General features: G+C 45.9%; 1 protein-coding gene across 1 annotated transcript in view; it reads left to right on the forward strand.

Annotated features, from left to right (window-relative positions):
* The window catches only part of LOC120917505 (serine/threonine-protein kinase D1-like), a 170,238-nt gene extending 151,682 nt beyond the window's left edge, over window positions 1-18,556 (forward strand). The window contains exons 16-19 of the mRNA XM_040328842.1: window positions 740-838; window positions 5,105-5,372; window positions 13,109-13,194; window positions 17,502-18,556. Of these exons, the coding sequence (XP_040184776.1) occupies window positions 740-838; window positions 5,105-5,372; window positions 13,109-13,194; window positions 17,502-17,681 (633 nt within the window). The 3' untranslated portion in view covers window positions 17,682-18,556. The remainder of the gene's footprint in view (window positions 1-739; window positions 839-5,104; window positions 5,373-13,108; window positions 13,195-17,501) is intronic.
* The last annotated feature ends 235 nt before the right edge of the window (window positions 18,557-18,791 follow it).

An 18,791-nucleotide genomic window follows, 5' to 3' on the forward strand; every position in this document is an offset into this window, starting at 1 on the left:
CGGTTAAAAAAACGATCGTGTCAGAACGCGGTGACGTAAAACACAACGACGTGCTGAACAAAACGAAGTTCAATGCTTCCAAGCATGCGTCGACTTGATTCTGAGCATGCATGGATTTTTAACCGATGGTTGTGCCTACTAACGATCGTTTTTTTCCCATCGGTTAGGAATCCATCGGTTAAATTTAAAGCAAGTTTTTTTTTTTTTTTAACCGATTGTTAAATAACCTATGGGGCCCACACACGATCGGTTTTGACCGATGAAAAACGGTCCATCAGACCGTTGTCCTCTGGTTAACCTATCGTGTGTACGAGGCCTCGGTAGCACTGAACTCATTGGGTTATTTACATTATTCTTTGTATTGTGTGAATCACAAAGGAGTTCTGGTTTGCTGAGATAATGATAGGTTTTTAACTAGCAGCGTGGAAGGATGTAAATCTACACTTTAGCCTTGGATGGGTGAATAAAAGTACTGTAGGATTTTAAAGTTCAGTGCATGGCTTGCAAATAATCTGGGGCTCTTTTTTGCCATGATGACGTATGGAAAGTATGGAAATCGTGCTAATTATCCATATTGCTTTTGTGTTTACTATTTTGTACACATACTGCAGATGTACTGTTAAATGATATTGTTTTTAGAGCTTTGTAATCAATTTTAATATAAATACCCTTTGCAAATAACATATATGTATTATTCCAAAAGTCTTAAAATAAAATTAGATAATTTATTTATTTTCAGATATTAATGGCCTTGAGGCACCTTCACGCGAAGAATATTGTTCACTGTGACCTTAAACCAGAAAATGTCCTCTTGGCTACAGAGGATGCCTTTCCACAAGTAAGTCATCAACTGACAAAGCTTGAATTCCTTCAAGGGGACACGACATAACAGTCTGCACACAAACTCCCCTTTCATTACACACTGGACATTTTGAATTTAACTACTTGCCTATCGCCTGCTGTCATATGACGGGGGGACGATGAGGCTTTAGTTCTTGAAAGACGTCATTTGACAAACCCGCCGCGTCACTGGGGACCCGATGCGCATGCCCGGCGGCCGCAATGACCGCCGGGCACCCGCGATTGCCCAGTAACTGAGCAGGACCGTGGATCTGTGTGTGTAAACACACAGATCTACATCCTATCAGGGAGAGAAGACCGATGGTGTGCCCCTTGTACACAAGGACACCGATCGGTCACCTCCCCCAGTCAGTCCCCTCCCCCCTACAGTTAGAATCACTCCCTAGGGAACACATTTAACCCCCTTATCGCCCCCTAGTGTTTACCCCTTCCCTGACAGTCATATTTATACAGTTATAAATGCATTTTTATAGCAGGGATTACTGTATAAATGTGAATGGTCCCAAAAATTTGTCAAAAGTTTCCAATGTGTCTGCCGCAATATCGCAGTCATGATAAAAATCGCAGATCGCCGCCATTACTAGTAAAAAAAAATGCTATAAATCTATCTCCTATTTTGTAAACGCTATAACTTTTGCGCAAACCAAACAATATACGCGTATTGTGATTTTTTCCCCAAAAATTTGAAGCACTGATAGGTAGCACTTATAAGCACTAATTGGCAGCACTAATTGGCACTGATAGGTGGGCATGATTGGCAGTACTGATGTCACTGATTGGCAGCACTGATGGGCATCACTGATGGGCAATGATAGGCATCACTGATGGGCACTGATTGGCAGCACTGATGTGCACTTATAGACAGCGCTGATGGGCGACTGGTTGGCAGAGCTGATGGGCACTGATTGTCAGTACTGAAGCGCACTGATGGGCACTGATTGGCAGCACTGGGCACCAATTGGCACTGATTAGCAGCACTAATAGTGGCTGATTGGCAGCATTGATGGGCACCAATTGGCACTGAAAGGCAGCACTGATGGGCACTGGCAGCACTGGTGGGCACTAATTGGCAGCAGATGGCAATGCAAGAGCCACTCAGTGTGTGAAACTGTCAGGTAATGTAACTGCTTGCAGGGGGAAGACCAGTTGTCAAAACTCGGCAGTGATGTTGGGGTGGGCAGGACATAGCAGCTATTAAGCACCAGCCAATGATTGGGCTTCTTAAGAAAGGTGGAGGAGCCAAAGAAACGTAGCGGCTTGTCCAGCCCCCATTCTATTGACTGGTGTTTGTTAGCTGTTCAGTCCCGCCCACCCCCTGGCATCACCACTCAGTTTTGACAGCTGGATTTCTCTCTGCAAGCAGTTACATTACCTGTCAGTTTTACACACTGAGCGGCTCTTTGTAATCCATGGACGCAAAGTCACTGAATTGCGGGATAAATGTAAGTGTCCACCCCAGCGCTGAGTGAGGCAGCTGGGTAAACGGATAGCAACAATTTACGATGGATCCCGCTGGTTGCTATGGGCAATGGTACTCACTATTTAGTACTAAATAGCAGGCAGAGCACACAAGTCCTTCCCAGGGTTCATTTCCTCAATATTGGTGGAACAAACAGAGTTACCCAGCTCGCTTCCTGGGTTGCTAGGGGGCAACGGCTGGCAGTCACACATGATCAGGTCATCCCGGACGAGCCCCCAAATGTAACGGTGAGGGCTGCTGAAATTTGTGGCCCACCTGTCACTCTTCCCAGCCAGACATTCACTTCCCAGTCACTTTTGAAACCATGAATAGTCCAGATGTTTGTTTTGTTATTTTATTGAGGGATTTAAACTTTGATAGGGATAGGAGTATATGGGATGTCCATTAGAACGAACAATTGGTTGATTGCATTTTCAATCATTTGAGATACTATATACACTTTACAGCTCCAGTCTCCCCCAGCACAACACTTGTTTGCAGACTGTGTCTCTCTCTCTCTCTCTCTCTGCTGTACAACACTTCACTTCCAGGTACAGCTAGCACATGGTTAGGCCCAACACTTACTCAGTAAAACCCTAGAAATTGCCATTTTCAGGCAGGGACCGTGGGCCCCCTTGATGTAGCAAAATAATAGGAAGTCTTTGTGTGCTAGCTGAACTATGGTGGACTACTACTCACAGTGATCCATCTTCAGGCCCTGTCAGCCCTCCTGGCTACAGCTGCCCAACTCCACTGCCCATGACATTGCAATCCTTACTGGCTCCACACCCAGCTCTGACAGTTTCCTCTCAGTCCTCTCTGGCATGCCTCTCCAGTCCTCCTGAAAGCACATATCGCTCACTAGCCCTCATGACTGCACACACCGGCGGTTCCCTACTGAAGACTTGCCCAGCAGTACTAGGTCCCGCTGTCCTCTCTCTGACTCCTCTCTGTACCTGCTGTTCAGATCCTTCATGCGTTCTTGAAGGGATCCATCCTGCACCCGAGTCCCAGGCCCAAGGTTCCCCCCACTCCCACAGAATGGGGAGCGACCTCAAAGGCCCCGACAGCCTAGAACTCCATCCTCAGTTCTACTTACCGAGGTAGAGGGTGCTACATTGAGAAGGTAGGAAATCGGCAGCAAGAACATGTAAAAAAGTTTTTGCCCGGAGTTCTGCTTCAAACTTGTCAGCTTAATAAGCAGAATCTGTATATTAATATTCCTATGACTAGGAATGTTGCCTGTGTACTAGACACACAGTACTGCATTTTACTTTTATTTATATTAATAAATACAGTATTTTCCGGCGTATAAGACGACCCGGCGTATAAGACGACCCCCTAATTTTCCAGGAAAAATTTTGATTTTGGGATATACTCACTGTATAAGACTACCCCCTTCTTACTGTCTTTCTGGAAGCTGAGGGGTAGCCAGAACCGCTGACAGAAACAGGCTTTTTCAAATCTCACTGTGCCATTACATTACATGCCCAGACTGTGCCATTACATTACTCACTGTGCCATTACATTACATGCCCAGACTGTGCCATTACATTACTCACTGTGCCATTACATTACATGCCCAGACTGTGCCATTACATTACATGCCCCCACATTGCCATTGTGCCATTACATGCCCCCACATTGCCATTGTGCCATTACATGCCCCCACATTGCCATTGTGCCATTACATGCCCCCACATTGCCATCACTTGCCCCTCACATTGCCATTGTGCCATCACTTGCCCCCACTGTGCCTGAACTTGTTGCCCCCCCAGTGCAATAACACTCACTTTTTCCCCCAGCGCTGACAGTGTCCCATGCTGCGATCGCGATCGTGAAGGATTTCAAAGCCGCGCCTTCACTGCAGAGTGTTCTGTGATAGGATGAACAAAAATCTTCCCAGCAGCGCCTCTGTTATGTTTCCCGCCTATCACGGACGTCTTCTCATCTCGTCCGAGGATGAGAAGGCATCTGTGATAGGAGGAACAAAGAACAGAGGCGCTGCTGGGAAGATTTTTGTTCATCCTATCACAGAACACTCTGCAGTGAAGGCGCGGCTTTGAAATCCTTCACGATCGCGATCGCAGCATGGGAGACTGTCAGCGCTGGGGGAAAAAAGTGAGTACTGAGACTGTACCCGGCGTATAAGACGACCCCCGACTTTGGATGCATTTTTTTGCATCCAGAAAGTCGTCTTATACGCCGGAAAATACGGTACAGTGGAACCTCGGATTGTGAGTAACGCGGTTAATGAGCGTTTCGCAATACGAGCACTGTATTTAAAAAAATCCTAACAACGAGTGTTGTCTCGTAAAATGAGAAGAATTCAGGCCAAAGTGGTGTGCAGTACCACGTTTGGCCTGAGGTGGGGGAGGTGCCGGAGCCGATCGCAGCCGTTCGGAAATGCACGGAAAGGACCTCAGCAAACCTCGGGAACAGAGTCTTTCTGAGGTCAGCCGAGGTGTCCTCTGGCCTTTCCGCCCAGTACCGAGGCTCTCCTGCGTCCCCCACCTCTCGCCGCATGCGGTATTGCATGCCATTGAAGTCAATGCGGAACAAATTTTTTTCGTTTCCATTGACTTCAATGGGGAAATTCGCTATGATATGCGAGTACTTTGGATTCTGACCATACTCCTGGAACGGATTATGCTCATAATCCGAGGTTCCACTGTATAATGTTATCGTTGAAAGTGTTGATGAAGTAAGTAAAAGCATTTTATATAGTGAGAATTAACTTATTTAAGTTTAACTACTTATATATTTTTTTCATTTTGTAAAAAGGTAAAACTTTGTGATTTTGGATTTGCACGCATTATTGGTGAAAAGTCTTTCCGAAGGTCAGTTGTTGGGACTCCAGCTTATTTGGCACCAGAGGTCCTAAGGAACAGTGGATATAATAGATCCCTTGATATGTGGTCAGTTGGTGTAATCATCTATGTTAGCCTTAGTGGCACATTCCCCTTTAATGAAGATGAAGATATAAATGATCAGATCCGAAATGCAGCTTTTATGTTTCCAAAGAACCCATGGAATGAAATTTCTAATGATGGTAAGTAGACCTTGCCATTTTTGGGATATATTACAGTTTCAATAGTATGATGTGTTTATAGTTACATACAGTATTCCGAGTTAAGCTGACCAAGCAAGGCTAAGAGCCGGTTCACACAGGGGCAACATGACTTCCAGCACGACTTTTGGAGGCAACTTGGACTCGACTTGAGTATGAATCATCAGGCAACTTACAAGGCAACTTCAAGTTGCCTCCAGGACAGTACAAGGCAACTTCAAGTTGCCTCCAGGACAGTACAAGGCAACTTCAAGTCGCCTCCAGGACAGAAGGCTTTCCAGTGGCCAATCAAACAACAATCAGCTCTATGGGAGGGAGGGGTTTGCCTGAGAAATGTATGTTATCTTCCTGTATTGTTGCTTCAGTTAAGACAGTGATCAGACTTCTGAGGCCACTTCCATTGAAATCAATGGGTACAAGTTGCCTAGAAGTCGGATTGAAGTAGTACAGGAACCTTTTCTGAAGTCCGAGCGACTTCAGTAGTGTGTATTAAGACGGCTCCATTCACTTCCATTGATTTTCTCAACCACACGACTTGGGACGACTTGGGGCAACTTCAAGTCGGATCCCAGGTTACCCCTGTGTGAACCTGCTCTTAGGCCTTGTACAGACGACCGGACCTGTCCGATGAAAACGGTCCGCAGACCGTTTTCATCGGACATGTCCGCTGGGATCATTTGGTCTGATGGCTGTACACACCATCAGACCAAATTCCCCTCGGACAGGATACGCGGTGACGTTGCAGCGACGTGGCGGCGATGATGATGCGGCGACGTAAGCGACCCCGGAAGTTCAATGCTTCCACGCATGCGTCGAATCACTTCGACGCATGCAAGGGATTTCGGCCGAGCAGACATGTCCGATGAGTCGTACTGACCATCGGACATGTCCGACAGACATGGTTCCAGCGGACATGTTTCTTAGCATGCTAAGAAATATTTGTCCGCTGGAAACCTGTCCGCTAGGCCGGGAATCCGGTCCGGTCAGCCCTACACACGACCGAACATGTCCGCGGAAACTGGTCCGCGGACCAGTTTCAGCAGACATGTTCGGTCGTGTGTACAAGGCCTGAGTGTTTTTATTTGTTCAATCATCCGCACAAACATGGTGAAGAAATCCTCCAGCTGGGACATTGTACTCTGACAGTGGCAGGTGCTGCTACCGCCTGCCACCAGTGATCGATCTTTTGAGCTAGACGGCCAATACACAGATTGAAATTCTTTCGGTCTTTGCTGTACTGGCCAGATTTTGTTCAGTGTATGGCCAGCTCTAGTCAAGCTGGAAAAAATAGGCTTATATTGAGTTTTCAACTAAAACAACAACAAAGAAAAGCTAGATCTGATTTATCCCAATAAGGAAAAAAAAGTTCCTGATTCTCAAAGGCAAGTAGATGACTCCCTGTATCAACACTCTACAGCAGTGGTTCTCAACCTGGGGGTCGGGACCCCCTTGGGGGTCAAATGATAATTTGCCAGGGGTCACCAAATCCTGGGCTGTTCCTGAAGCCTGCACCACTCTCCTAACCTCTTTGCAGCCACCCAGCAGGGCTGTCCCTGGAGCCTGCAGCCACTCACTCAGCCTCTTTACAGCCACCCACTCAGTTCATGGTATGGCTGGGGGGCAGAGACTAGAGGATGAAGTGAGAGGGGCTGGAGGAGACCCTATCTCCTGATTTCGGCATAGGTGTCACTGCTGCGAGACACCACAAAGTCGCAAACACAGTGAGTAACACTATCTGTGATTATAGTTGCCATTAAACAACAATAAATATGGCTAGAGAGAGTGATGGGGGGGGGGGGATTAGGATCGAGAGATGAAAGGGAAAGAAAGGAGAACATAGAGAAATGGTGTTCCATCCTAAAATGTAGCATAATGGGATTTAATACTGTATGTGTGGAAGGAACTTGGAGAGCGTTAAATGTCCATGGGTTAGGGGCACAAATTCCTTGTCTTGCCTTGGGGGCCGACAACCCACGCTACAAAATAATTTTACTGTTAGGGGTCCCCACAACTTGGGAAATTTTATCAAGGGGTCACGGCACTAGAGGGTTGAGAACCACTGCTCTACAGTGTTATTTCTCATAAACATAAGTATTTATTGTGTGCATTTATAAATACATCCAGACCTTTATTGAAAAAGTCTTTGGAATCTGCTAGAACCCATTCCTATGCATGACAATTCTACAATTACACAGATTTGACACTAAAGAACCCATTCTGTATATGGAGTTTAAAGTGAGGCCCCTCCCTCCTACTGAGTGCCCCCACAGCAAGCAGCTTGCTATGGGGGCACCCGAGCCACTGCTCTGTGTGTTGATTCAGACATGTAGCTGCGGTTCAGCCCGACCCCTCTCTCTTCTCATTGGTTTACTGACTTTGACAGCTGCGGGAGCCAATGGCACCCGCTGCTGTGTCTCAGCCAATCAGGAGGGAGAGTCCTGGACAGCCGAGTCTCTCGTGCAACATTGCTGTATCAAAATGTGGTAAGTATTAGGGGGGCTTGAGGGGGACTTCTGCACACAGAAAGTTTTTTTATCTTAATGCATACAATGCGTTGGGACAACAAGTAGCCGGATTCAGGTAGAGCTGCGTATCTTTGAGCGGGCGTAGCGCATCTCATATGCGCTACGCCGACGTAACATAGAGAGGCAAGACCAGTATTCACTAAGCACTTGCTCCCTAAGTTACGTCGGCGTAGCATAAATGGGCCAGCGTAAGCCCGCCTAATTCAAATTAGGAAGGTAGTGGGTGTGTTGTATTAAAATTAGCCGTGACCCCATGTAAATGAATTCCCGAACAAACGGCGCATGTAAGCGCATGCTCATAATCACGTTGCATATACTCCCTAAGATACGACGGCTCAATGCGTTCGACATGAATGTAACCTACGCCCAGTCCCATTCACGTACGACTTACGTAAACAACGTAAAATACGACGGCTGTTCCGTCGTCGATACCTTTGCATGGGTTGCGCCACCTATAGAGGTGTTTTATCTTTACGCCGGACTTACGCCTTACGTAAACAGCGTAGATTACTGCGACGGGCGCAAGTACGTTCATGAATCGGCGTATCTCGCTCATTTACATATTCGACGCGTAAATCAATGGAAGCGCCCCTATCGGCCAGCGTAAATATGCACTCAAGATACGACGGCGTAGGAGACTTACGTCGGTCGTAGGAAGCCAAAATTCTGGCGTATCTTGTACTGTGAATTAGGTGCATAGATACGACGGCACATCTGTGGACTTGCGCGGCGTATCATTAGATACATCGGCTTAAGTCTTTGTGAATCCGGGCCCTAGTGTCCTTACTGGATGAAGTTGGTCTACCAGAATATTTTTATAAAGAAGCCAACCAACCTTATCACACATACAGTATATAAATATGGAAAACTAAAACTGGACATAAATAACATCCCTGGTGGGAAACCAGTTTAACCACCTACATAGGTGTGCACAGCCTATGTTTTTAATATTTTTTACAATTTGATTTTCTTAGGAGCCCCGTTGGGGGGCTTTGGTTACATGGTTACATAGTAGGTGAGGTTGAAAAAAGACACAAATCCAACCTACGTGTGTGATTTATATGTCAGTTTTACATTGTATATCCCAGTATGGTGTGGTCGTTTAGGTGCTTATCTAATCGTTTTTTGAAACTATCGATGCCCCCCCCCCCCCCTCTAAACCACTGCCTGTGGAATGGAAGGGAATTCCACATCCTTGCCGCTCTTACAGTAAAGAACCCTCTACGTAGTTTAAGGTAAAACCTCTTTTTTTTTTTTTTTTTTTAATGGCCATGTGTCTTGTTAAACTTCCTTCCGCAAAAAAGTTTTATCCCTATTGTGGGGTCACCAGTACGGTATTTGTAAATTAAAAAGAACTATAATCTAAAATAGTCCTAAAAACACTTGAATATTCTATAACATTAGCAGCGCTACATGGGCTAAAACTTCCACCCAATGTGTCCTTAATTAGTCAAGAAAATATTGTTCAATAGAATTCAGTCCATCAAATATATATGTTCTCAAAATAACATCTGAATGAATCCATGGCTCCCGTCACTGCGCCTTGTGAATCCTCTCCCTTAAGGTGTTACACTCAATGGCATCACAAAGGGGGGGGGGGCAGAGGGGGCCCTGACCCCCCCCAAAATGATGCTGTGCTCCACCATGTGCCCCCCAATTAAAACACATTTTCGTTGCTATATGTAGTGGGTGCCCCGCATCCCACTACATAGGAGTGGACATAGGAGTGTCTTCCCGGCCCGCCCACACTATCCTCAGGGTAACGCTGTATCTGAAGAAAGGGCATGTGTTGGCGGGAAATATAAAAAGCCAGCAGCTGCAGATTCCTCTGTGTGCCAATGATGCCTGATCTTCCAGCCCAGACCTGTGGGTGAGTGCAGTACATTGTAATCACTGAAATGTCTTTCTCTCCATCCCCTTCCCTTCTCTTCCCCCATTGGTCTCCCTCCCCAATTCCTGTTATTTCAAAACATTCACTAACTTCCAGTTAGGCAGGCAATAGACAGTGCAAGTTTCTTTCTTGCAACCACAGATTGCAGGAAAGAAGCTTGCATGATTCCCCCCAGGCCCGGATTTACTCCCTTTGCCGCCCCAAGGCCAGGTCCTTCAATGCCGCCCCCCATCATCACATGGGTGGGGGGGGGGCGACGCAAGGGGGGGTAAGCCATTTTTCGCAGACAATGACTGGTGTTAGTGCTTTAATCATTCCGGCACCATGGTTGTTATGGTGTCAGGATGATTGAAATGCATTATTTCTATCATTACATTGTAATATAAAATGAAATAGTTCAACTTACCATAAAGCAGAATGAGTGGGAGCCCTGAGCGTGTCACTTGCCATCGTCGCTTATCACCAGATGGGAATGTCACTGGGAATGGTAAGTAAGGGCGGAAGTTGTAACAGCAGTGCGGGCAATGAGAGAATCTCTCTCTGCCACTGCACGGCCCGCACTGCTGAAAAATTACTCGTCTCCTCTGCCGCCCCTGCACACAGTGCCGCCCCGAGGCCTGGCCTTGTTGGCCTTGTGGGAAATCCGACCCTGATTCCCCCATCAGCACAGTCAGTGCTGACAGGGAAACCTTTTCGCTGAGCAATTGAATACTCCTGACAAATAGCGATTATCACTAGCAGATATAGCAACCACTAGTGATAATCATAGGAGAATCCGGCAGGGCTGGTTGTACCCAATTTGCTCGATCAACTAATTAATGGTTTAAAACTCAGCCAGTTCTTGCTGAAACAGCCGAGATTTAAACTGTCTGTGGCTGGTCTTAGCTCTTGGGCTGCTTTCACACTGGGGCGGCTTCAGCGGTAAATCGCTACTATTTTTAGCGGCGCTTTACCGTCATTTTTGCAGAGGTTTTCAGCCGATACCGGGGCACTTTTAACCCCCGCTAGCTGCCAAAAATGGGTTAAGCTGCAGCGGCGGTTCAGCGGTGCTGCCCATTCATTTCAATGGGCAGGGGCGCTTTAGGAGCGGTATACACAACGCTCTTTCACCGCTCCAAAGATGCTGCTTGCAGGAGTTTTTTTTTAACGCCCTGCCAGCACATCGCCTCAGTGTGAAAGCTCTTGGGCTCTTACACTGAGACTGCAGGGGAGCCATTTTTCAGGTGCTTTACATGCGCTATTTTTAGTCCAAAAGCGCCTGAAAATGTGAAAGAGGTCTAAGGCAGACCATACATTGTTCACTTTTTTCATCCAACTATTAGGTTGAATGAAAAATAAAAGAAAAAAAGAACGTTCCAATTCCCCCATCTACAATTTACAGGTGGATGGGGGAATTCTTCCACTGTGGACCAGCGGCAGAACTACCATTGTTGCTGTCCTGTCTCTGCTAGGTCCTAATAGACTGCAGCCGCTGCCAAGAAGACAGACACCAAACCAACGCTGTAAATAGCAGGGGCAGAACAGCAAGAGGAGGCTGGGGAACCCCACAGTGGCAGAACACTAAGGGCCAGTCGCAAGTGCAACCTTTGCAACCCTGGTAGTTCTCCCACTGCTTTGGACCCTTATATTTTCCTGGTGTGCTGGTGACACCTCTTGTTTTCTGCCACCCTTGGGGGGCCCCAATACAGTAGGAAGGGAGCTCACTGCAAAACATGCGAAAGGGTCTCATTGCGGGATAGTAATAAAGGGCCCCACAACAGAAGTATAGGGCCACAGGATATATATATATATATATATATATATATATATATATATATATATATATATATATATATATATATATATATATTTGCATTTTATAGTTGGCCCTCCTACTTTTGTCCCTGTCCCCCATGTGCCCCCCCAAATATGAAAGCTGGAGACGCCACTGGTTACACTCACCAGAAAGATGATCAAACAGTGCCTGTATGCAGGGATGGACTGGCCATTGGGACTACAGGGAGTTTCCCGGTGGGCCGCTGGCTTAGTGGGCCGGCTTCAGTGACAGTGGACCACCGCCCCCGTCCTCTCCTCTGTCTCTCCCTCCCTGCAGCGCTCACCTCCTCTCCCTCCCCGCAGTGCTCACCTGGGGGGAACAGAGAAGCAGGGGGAGGACCAGAGGAGCAGGGGGGATGACAGAGGAGCATGGGGGGGACCAGAAGGAGCACGGTCGAGGGGACAGACAGCTGACTCAACAGCTATGGCCTGGGAGTTTCTCACTTCTGCCTAATCTTGTCCCATGGAGGGGGGGGGCACCAAACTGATTCTTTGCCCGGGTGAAATAATGTCTAGCTTCCCCACTGGTACTGCCTATAAGAGTACCAGTAACAGCCATTTTACTCTAATAAAGTAGAACGGCTAGTGGCTAGTGAAGGGGGAGAGGGGGCTTGGGTGGCCGGGGGGGGGGGGGTGTCCGGACGCCATAGGAGAGACCTATAGAAAGTGGGCCAGTCTGGATGAAGTCCAGGGCCACATTTTTGTCCCAGTCCAGCCCTGCCTGTATGGAAATCCTATCGGAACTCCGGGATCACCATTCCATCTGGATGTTACTCAAAGTAACAAAGAAAGAGGGCACATAGCGTAATCCTGTTTCAAGGTTTATATAAACAATTGCACCTTCCAGATGTACACTTACATAAATAAAGAGCATAAAAGCATAAATATAATAAGGCTTGGCAGGTATGTCTGTGTCTCACCGCTCATCGTTTCTCATGGATCACGGTGGAACCTGGGTTCAGACAACCTCTGCTTCTACCTTAGACAGCCGCAGTGGTGACACACTCACGCCCCTTGGTATTTCTAAATTCAAATCATATCACCTCTCAATCGTCTCTTCTCCAGAGAGAATATGTTCAGTGCTCACAACCTTTCCTCATAACTAATATCCTTCAGACCCTTTATTAGCTTTGTTGCCCTTCTTTGTACTCGCTCCATTTCAAGTACATCCTTCCTGAGTACTGGTGCCCAAAACTGGACCGCATAGTCTAGGTGCGGCTGAACCAGAGTCTTGTAGAGTGGGAGAATTATCATTTCATCTCTGGTGAAAAATCAAGGGTGAATATGCACCACACTGGGTGATTAGGGTGTGCCCAGGCACTCCTGGCACAGCCTGCATGCACGCTTATGAACACCTACCTATCATGATTGGTATGAAATTGGCAATGGTCTGATCTGATTAATCTGTATTTATTTTGTGAAATCACTGGTGCAACATCAGTATGGGAATATATCACTTTGTAAACAAATGTTTCTTTGTTTTTTAGCAATTACCCTTATAACCAGTTTGCTACAAGTGCAGATCAGAAGAAGATTCAGTGTGGACAAGGCACTTAGTCAACCATGGATGCAGGTAGGTTTCCATGTCAGCTGCTATCTCATTTGTAAAAGATCAGCCCAGCAAAACAGATTTTTCAGTTATAGGTAGTTTTGGTTTCTTAAAACTGCTGTAGTCACTAGTAGCAAGACCACTGGACTTAAAGCGGATCTCCACTCTAAAGTGAAGTCGCACTGATCGGCACCCTCCCCCCCTCCGGTGTCACATTTGACACCTTTCAGGGGGGAGGGGGGTGCAGACAGGTATCTGCACCCACTTCCGGCCCTACGATACGGGCAAAAGACGGGTTTTTTCCTTGCTTCCCGTCCGTCCCCCGTTGTATGCTGGGAACACTCGGCTCCCAGCACACAGCGGGAGCCAATCGGCGGGCGCAGCGCGACTCGCGCATGCGCCGTAGGGAACCGGGCAGTGAAGCCGGAGCGCTTCACTTCCTGGTTCCCTCACCGTGGATGGAGGGGGGAGCAGCAGGGTGACGAGCGATCGGCTCGTCATCTGCTGCGATCGGCGCTGGACTCCAGGACAGGTAAGTGTCCTTATATTAAAAGTCAGCAGCTGCAGTATTTGTAGCTGCTGGCTTTTAATATATTTTTTTAGTGGCACATCCGCTTTAAATTACTAGATGCAGGGCTGTCTTAAAGCGTTACTAAAGGAATTTTTTTTTTTTTTAAATATCAAACATGTCATACTTGCCTCCACCGTGCAGTTCGTTTTGCACAGAGTGGCCCCGATCCATGTCTTCTGGGGTCCCTCGGCGGCTGTCTCTGGTCCTCCCAGCAATTAGTCACCACAGTCATACGAGAGCTCGCATGGTGGTCACTAATTGCGGGCACGCTCCCGTGATACAGCGAGCGGTCATAGCCGCTCACTGTATCACTCGGCCCTGCCCCCCGGCGCGCCGCGTCACTGGATGTGATTGACAGCAGCGCCAGCCAATGGCTGCGCTGCTCTCAATCCATCCACTCTAGCCAATCAGCGGCCAGGCTGAGCGGCGAAGAGAATCGCGGGATGGCGAGCGGGACTTTCGAGGGGTCAGGTAAGTATAAGGGGGGCTCGGGGGGCCGGCAGTATCAAATGTTTTTTTCACCTTAATGCATAGATTGCATTAAGGTGAAAAAACATTTTCCTTTACAACTCCTTTAATGAGAGGGCACACCTGTGCACTTCCCAGGGGCCCCAGCTGCATGGGGGGCCCCTGCACTCTCCCCAAAGCATAGATATCTAGGGTGTAGAGGGGTTAGAGTGCTGGGGAGATATCTGGGGAGTAAAGGGGGTTAGTGTGCTGGGGGGATATCTGGGGTGTAGAGGGGTCAGTGTGCTGGGGGGATACAGTGATGAAAATAAGTATTTGAACACCCTGCTATTTTGCAAGTTCTCCCACTTGGAAATCATGGAGGGGTCTGAAATTGTTATCGTAGGTGCATGTCCACTGTGAGAGACATAATCAAAAAATAAAAAAATCCAGAAATCACAATGTATGATTTTTTTAACTATTTATTTGTATGATACAGCTGCAAATAAGTATTTGAACACCTGAGAAAATCAATGTTAATATTTGGTACAGTAGCCTTTGTTTGCAATTACAGAGGTCAAACATTTCTTGTAGTTTTTCACCAGGTTTGCACACACTGGAGGAGGGATTTTGGCCCACTCCTCCACACAGATCTTCTCTACATCAGTCAGGTTTCTGGGCTGTCGCTGAGAAACACGGAGTTTGAGCTCCCTCCAAAGATTCTCTATTGGGTTTAGGTCTGGAGACTGGCTAGGCCACACCAGAACCTTGATATGCTTCTTACAGAGCCACTCCTTGGTTATCCTGGCTGTGTGCTTCGGGTCATTGTCATGTTGGAAGACCCAGCCTCGACCCATCTTCAAAGCTCTAACTGAGGGAAGGAGGTTGTTGCCCAAAATCTTGCAATACATGGCCCCGGTCATCCTCTCCTTAATACAGTGCAGTCGCCCTGTCCCATGTGCAGAAAAACACCCCCAAAGCATGATGCTACCACCCCCATGCTTCACAGTAGGGATGGTGTTCTTGGGATGGTACTCGTCATTCTTCTTCCTCCAAACACGGTTAGTGGAATTATGACCAAAAAGTTCTATTTGGGTCTCATCTGACCACATGACTTTCTCCCATGACTCCTCTGGATCATCCAAATGGTCATTGGCAAACTTAAGATGGGCCTTGACATGTGCTGGTTTAAGCAGGGGAACCTTCCGTGCCATGCATGACGTCTTAGTGTATTACCAACAGTAACCTTGGAAACGGTGGTCCCAGCTCTTTTCAGGTCATTGACCAGCTCCTCCCGTGTGTAGTCCTGGGCTGATTTCTCACCTTTCTAAGGATCATTGAGACCCCACGAGGTGAGATTTTGCATGGAGCCCCAGTCCGAGGGAGATTGACAGTCATGTTTAGCTTCTTCCATTTTCTAATGATTGCTCCAACAGTGGACCTTTTTTCACCAAGCTGCTTGGCAATTTCCCCGTAGCCCTTTCCAGCCTTGTGGAGGTGTACAATTTTGTCTCTAGTGTCTTTGGACAGCTCTTTGGTCTTGGCCATGTTAGTAGTTGGATTCTTACTGATTGTATGGGGTGGACAGGTGTCTTTATGCAGCTAATGACCTCAAACAGGTGCATCTAATTTAGGATAATAAATGGAGTGGAGGTGGACATTTTAAAGGCAGACTAACAGGTCTTTGAGGGTCAGAATTCTAGCTGATAGACAGGTGTTCAAATACTTATTTGCAGCTGTATCATACAAATAAATAGTTAAAAAATCATAAATTGTGATTTCTGTATTTTTTTTTTTTTGATTATGTCTTTCACAGTGGACATGCACCTACGATGACAATTTCAGACCCCTCCATGATTTCCAAGTGGGAGAACTTGCAAAATAGCAGGGTGTTCAAATACTTATTTTCCTCACTGTATCTGGGAAGTAGAGGGGTCAGAGTGCTAGGGGGATATCTGGGGTGTAGAGGGGTCAGAGTGCAGGGGGGATATCTGGGGCGTAGAGGGGTCAGAGTGCTGGGCAGATATCTGGGGTGTAGAGGGGTCAGAAGGCATCAATCTAGCAGCTTTGTCACTTTATGTATGCAGTATTTGCTGTACATTGTTCATGTAGTTAATGCGGATCTCCACCCAAAAGGGGAAGCTCCGCTTGCCTGCCACCTACCTACTTGATGTCTGTTTACCTGCACTGTCTCCATTGTAGGGGCCCCAGAGCATTACTTTGCCAGGGGCCCATGATGCTATTAAGACGGCCCTGACTAGATGCCCTAGCCTTTCACAGACATTAACCACTTAAGACCCAGACCATTATGCAGGTTAAGGACCTTGCCCCTTTTTGCGATTCGGCACTGCGTCGCTTTAACTGACAATTGCGCGGTTGTGGGACGTGGCTCCCAAACAAAATTTACGTCCTTTTTTTCCGCACAAATAGAGCTTTCTTTTGGTTGTATTTGATCACCTCTGCGGTTTTTATTTTTTACGCTATAAACAAAAATAGAGCGACAATTTTGAAAAAAATGCAATATTTTTTACTTTTTCCTGTAATAAATATCCCCCAAAAATCTATAAAACAACCTTTTTTCCCTCAGTTTAGGCCGATACGTATTCTTCTACATATTTTTGGTAAAAAAAATCGCAATAAGCGTTTATCGATTGGTTTGCGCAAAATGTATAGCGTTTACAAAATAGGGCATAGTTTTTTTACTACTAATGGTGGCGATCTGCGATTTTTTTCGTGACTGCAACATTATGGCGGACACATCGGACAATTTTGACACATTTTTGGGACAATTTTCACAGCAAAAAGTGCTATAAAAATGCATTGTTTACTGTGAAAATTACAATTGCAGTTTAGGAGTTAACCCCTACAGTGCCCCCTAGTGGTTAAGTGTGACCTCATATGTGTTTCTAACTGTAGGGGGGTGGGGCTGGACGTGTGATGTCATTGATCGTCTTTCCCTATATCAGGGAACACACGATCAATGACACTGCCACAGTGAAGAACAGGGAAGGTGTGTTTACACACACCTCTCCCCGTTCATCAGCTCCGGTGACCGATTGCGGGACACCGGCGGCGATCGGGTCCGGCGGGCACGGTCACGGAGCTTAGGACCGGGTCGAGGGTACTCTCTCAGCTGTGTTCTTGTTCCACAGTTGGGAAGCTTTGAATAGAAAGCCTCTGCTTAGTTGCACAATCTAGACAGAAATCCAGGTACTGTAAATTTATTAGGGATTCATTTTTTGTTGTTTTTTTATGTTTTTTATCCAGATATTTAATACACACTTGGAATCATTTTGACTATTTTTTTTTACAGGACTTTCAGACTTGGTTGGACCTTCGAGAATTAGAAACCAGAGTTGGCCAAAGATACATTACCCATGAGAGTGATGATGCACGTTGGCAAAGATTTGCTGAGGAATGTGGCATTGCATATCCACAGCACTTTGTCATGGGACCCCAGTATGATGAAACTGAAGAAGAAGATGAAGAGTAAAATTTTCCTTTTAGCCATAAGGGTCATTACGGTTACTTTGTTAAGCCAAGGACATTATACTGTAGGCTACTGTTAAATGATGCTACAACATGGTCTTTCTTAGGCTCAAGTCCACTGCCCAAATGATAAACACTGAGCCATAAAGAATAGAAATATGCCTGTGATATTTATGTAATAACAGAAAAGTATTTTGTGCAAATTATCTATATTTTATATGAATTATTTGTTTGTATGTCAAATAGAAGTTCAACTGAAAGTCAAAAAGCTCCAGAGCCAGCAATATCTTTGCCCTGGACAGTGTTTGCATATATATGGTTATGATAGGCCCCTTTAGGCAGAGTCTTCATACTGAATATAATGATGGTGCTGTGTGCTCCTGCTTCTCTGGGCTTTTCTAAAGCTTGTGGATATTCTTGCGTGTTGCACAAATTTTAATCTTGTACACTCAGTACTAAAGGGGCTTCCCTAACTGACTCCCTGAATGAGAAAGAGGGACTGCTATATCCTTAGTCTACTTTTATCTCATCATGTTTGTATATTTTTTCTTTGGATCCAATGTTAATTTTTCAGTTGTATTCATATTAATGTGACCTGTATGTAACTTCTATATTATTAAGAGAAATATATTTTTTGTTTCTTATAAATAAGAAAATACATCTTGTATACCGTCACATACATATGAGATTTGTAACTCTGTCAAAAGGCCTATACATTATTACACCAAGAAATGTTTCTGGTCGGCAAGGGTGATATTAAAGAGGTTTGACAATATGTAAATATTTGCTGCAATATCTAAATTAGCATTAATAGTCAACAGTTCATAATTTATTGTAAAGCAAATTATTGTATTGGAATGTAAATTAATTAGTACCGTACATAATTGCAAACAAAGTGGGTGTTCTCTTTTCACTAAAGACTTTTTTTTTTAAATAGTTAGAGTTTTACAAATATATAAAAACACAGTACATATTAGGACAGTCCTAGAAATAATAGAAATAATTAGACATGACATAGTAAAGCACATAAACAAACATCTATTGAACCTAGAGGGTTGATTATTTGCTATCCATGGTTGCCATACCCTGAGAAATTTGTTGTGGGTGTCAGAGG

This window comes from Rana temporaria, chromosome 11, assembly GCF_905171775.1.
Source record: "Rana temporaria chromosome 11, aRanTem1.1, whole genome shotgun sequence".
In the NCBI taxonomy this organism is placed as follows: Eukaryota; Metazoa; Chordata; class Amphibia; order Anura; family Ranidae; genus Rana; species Rana temporaria.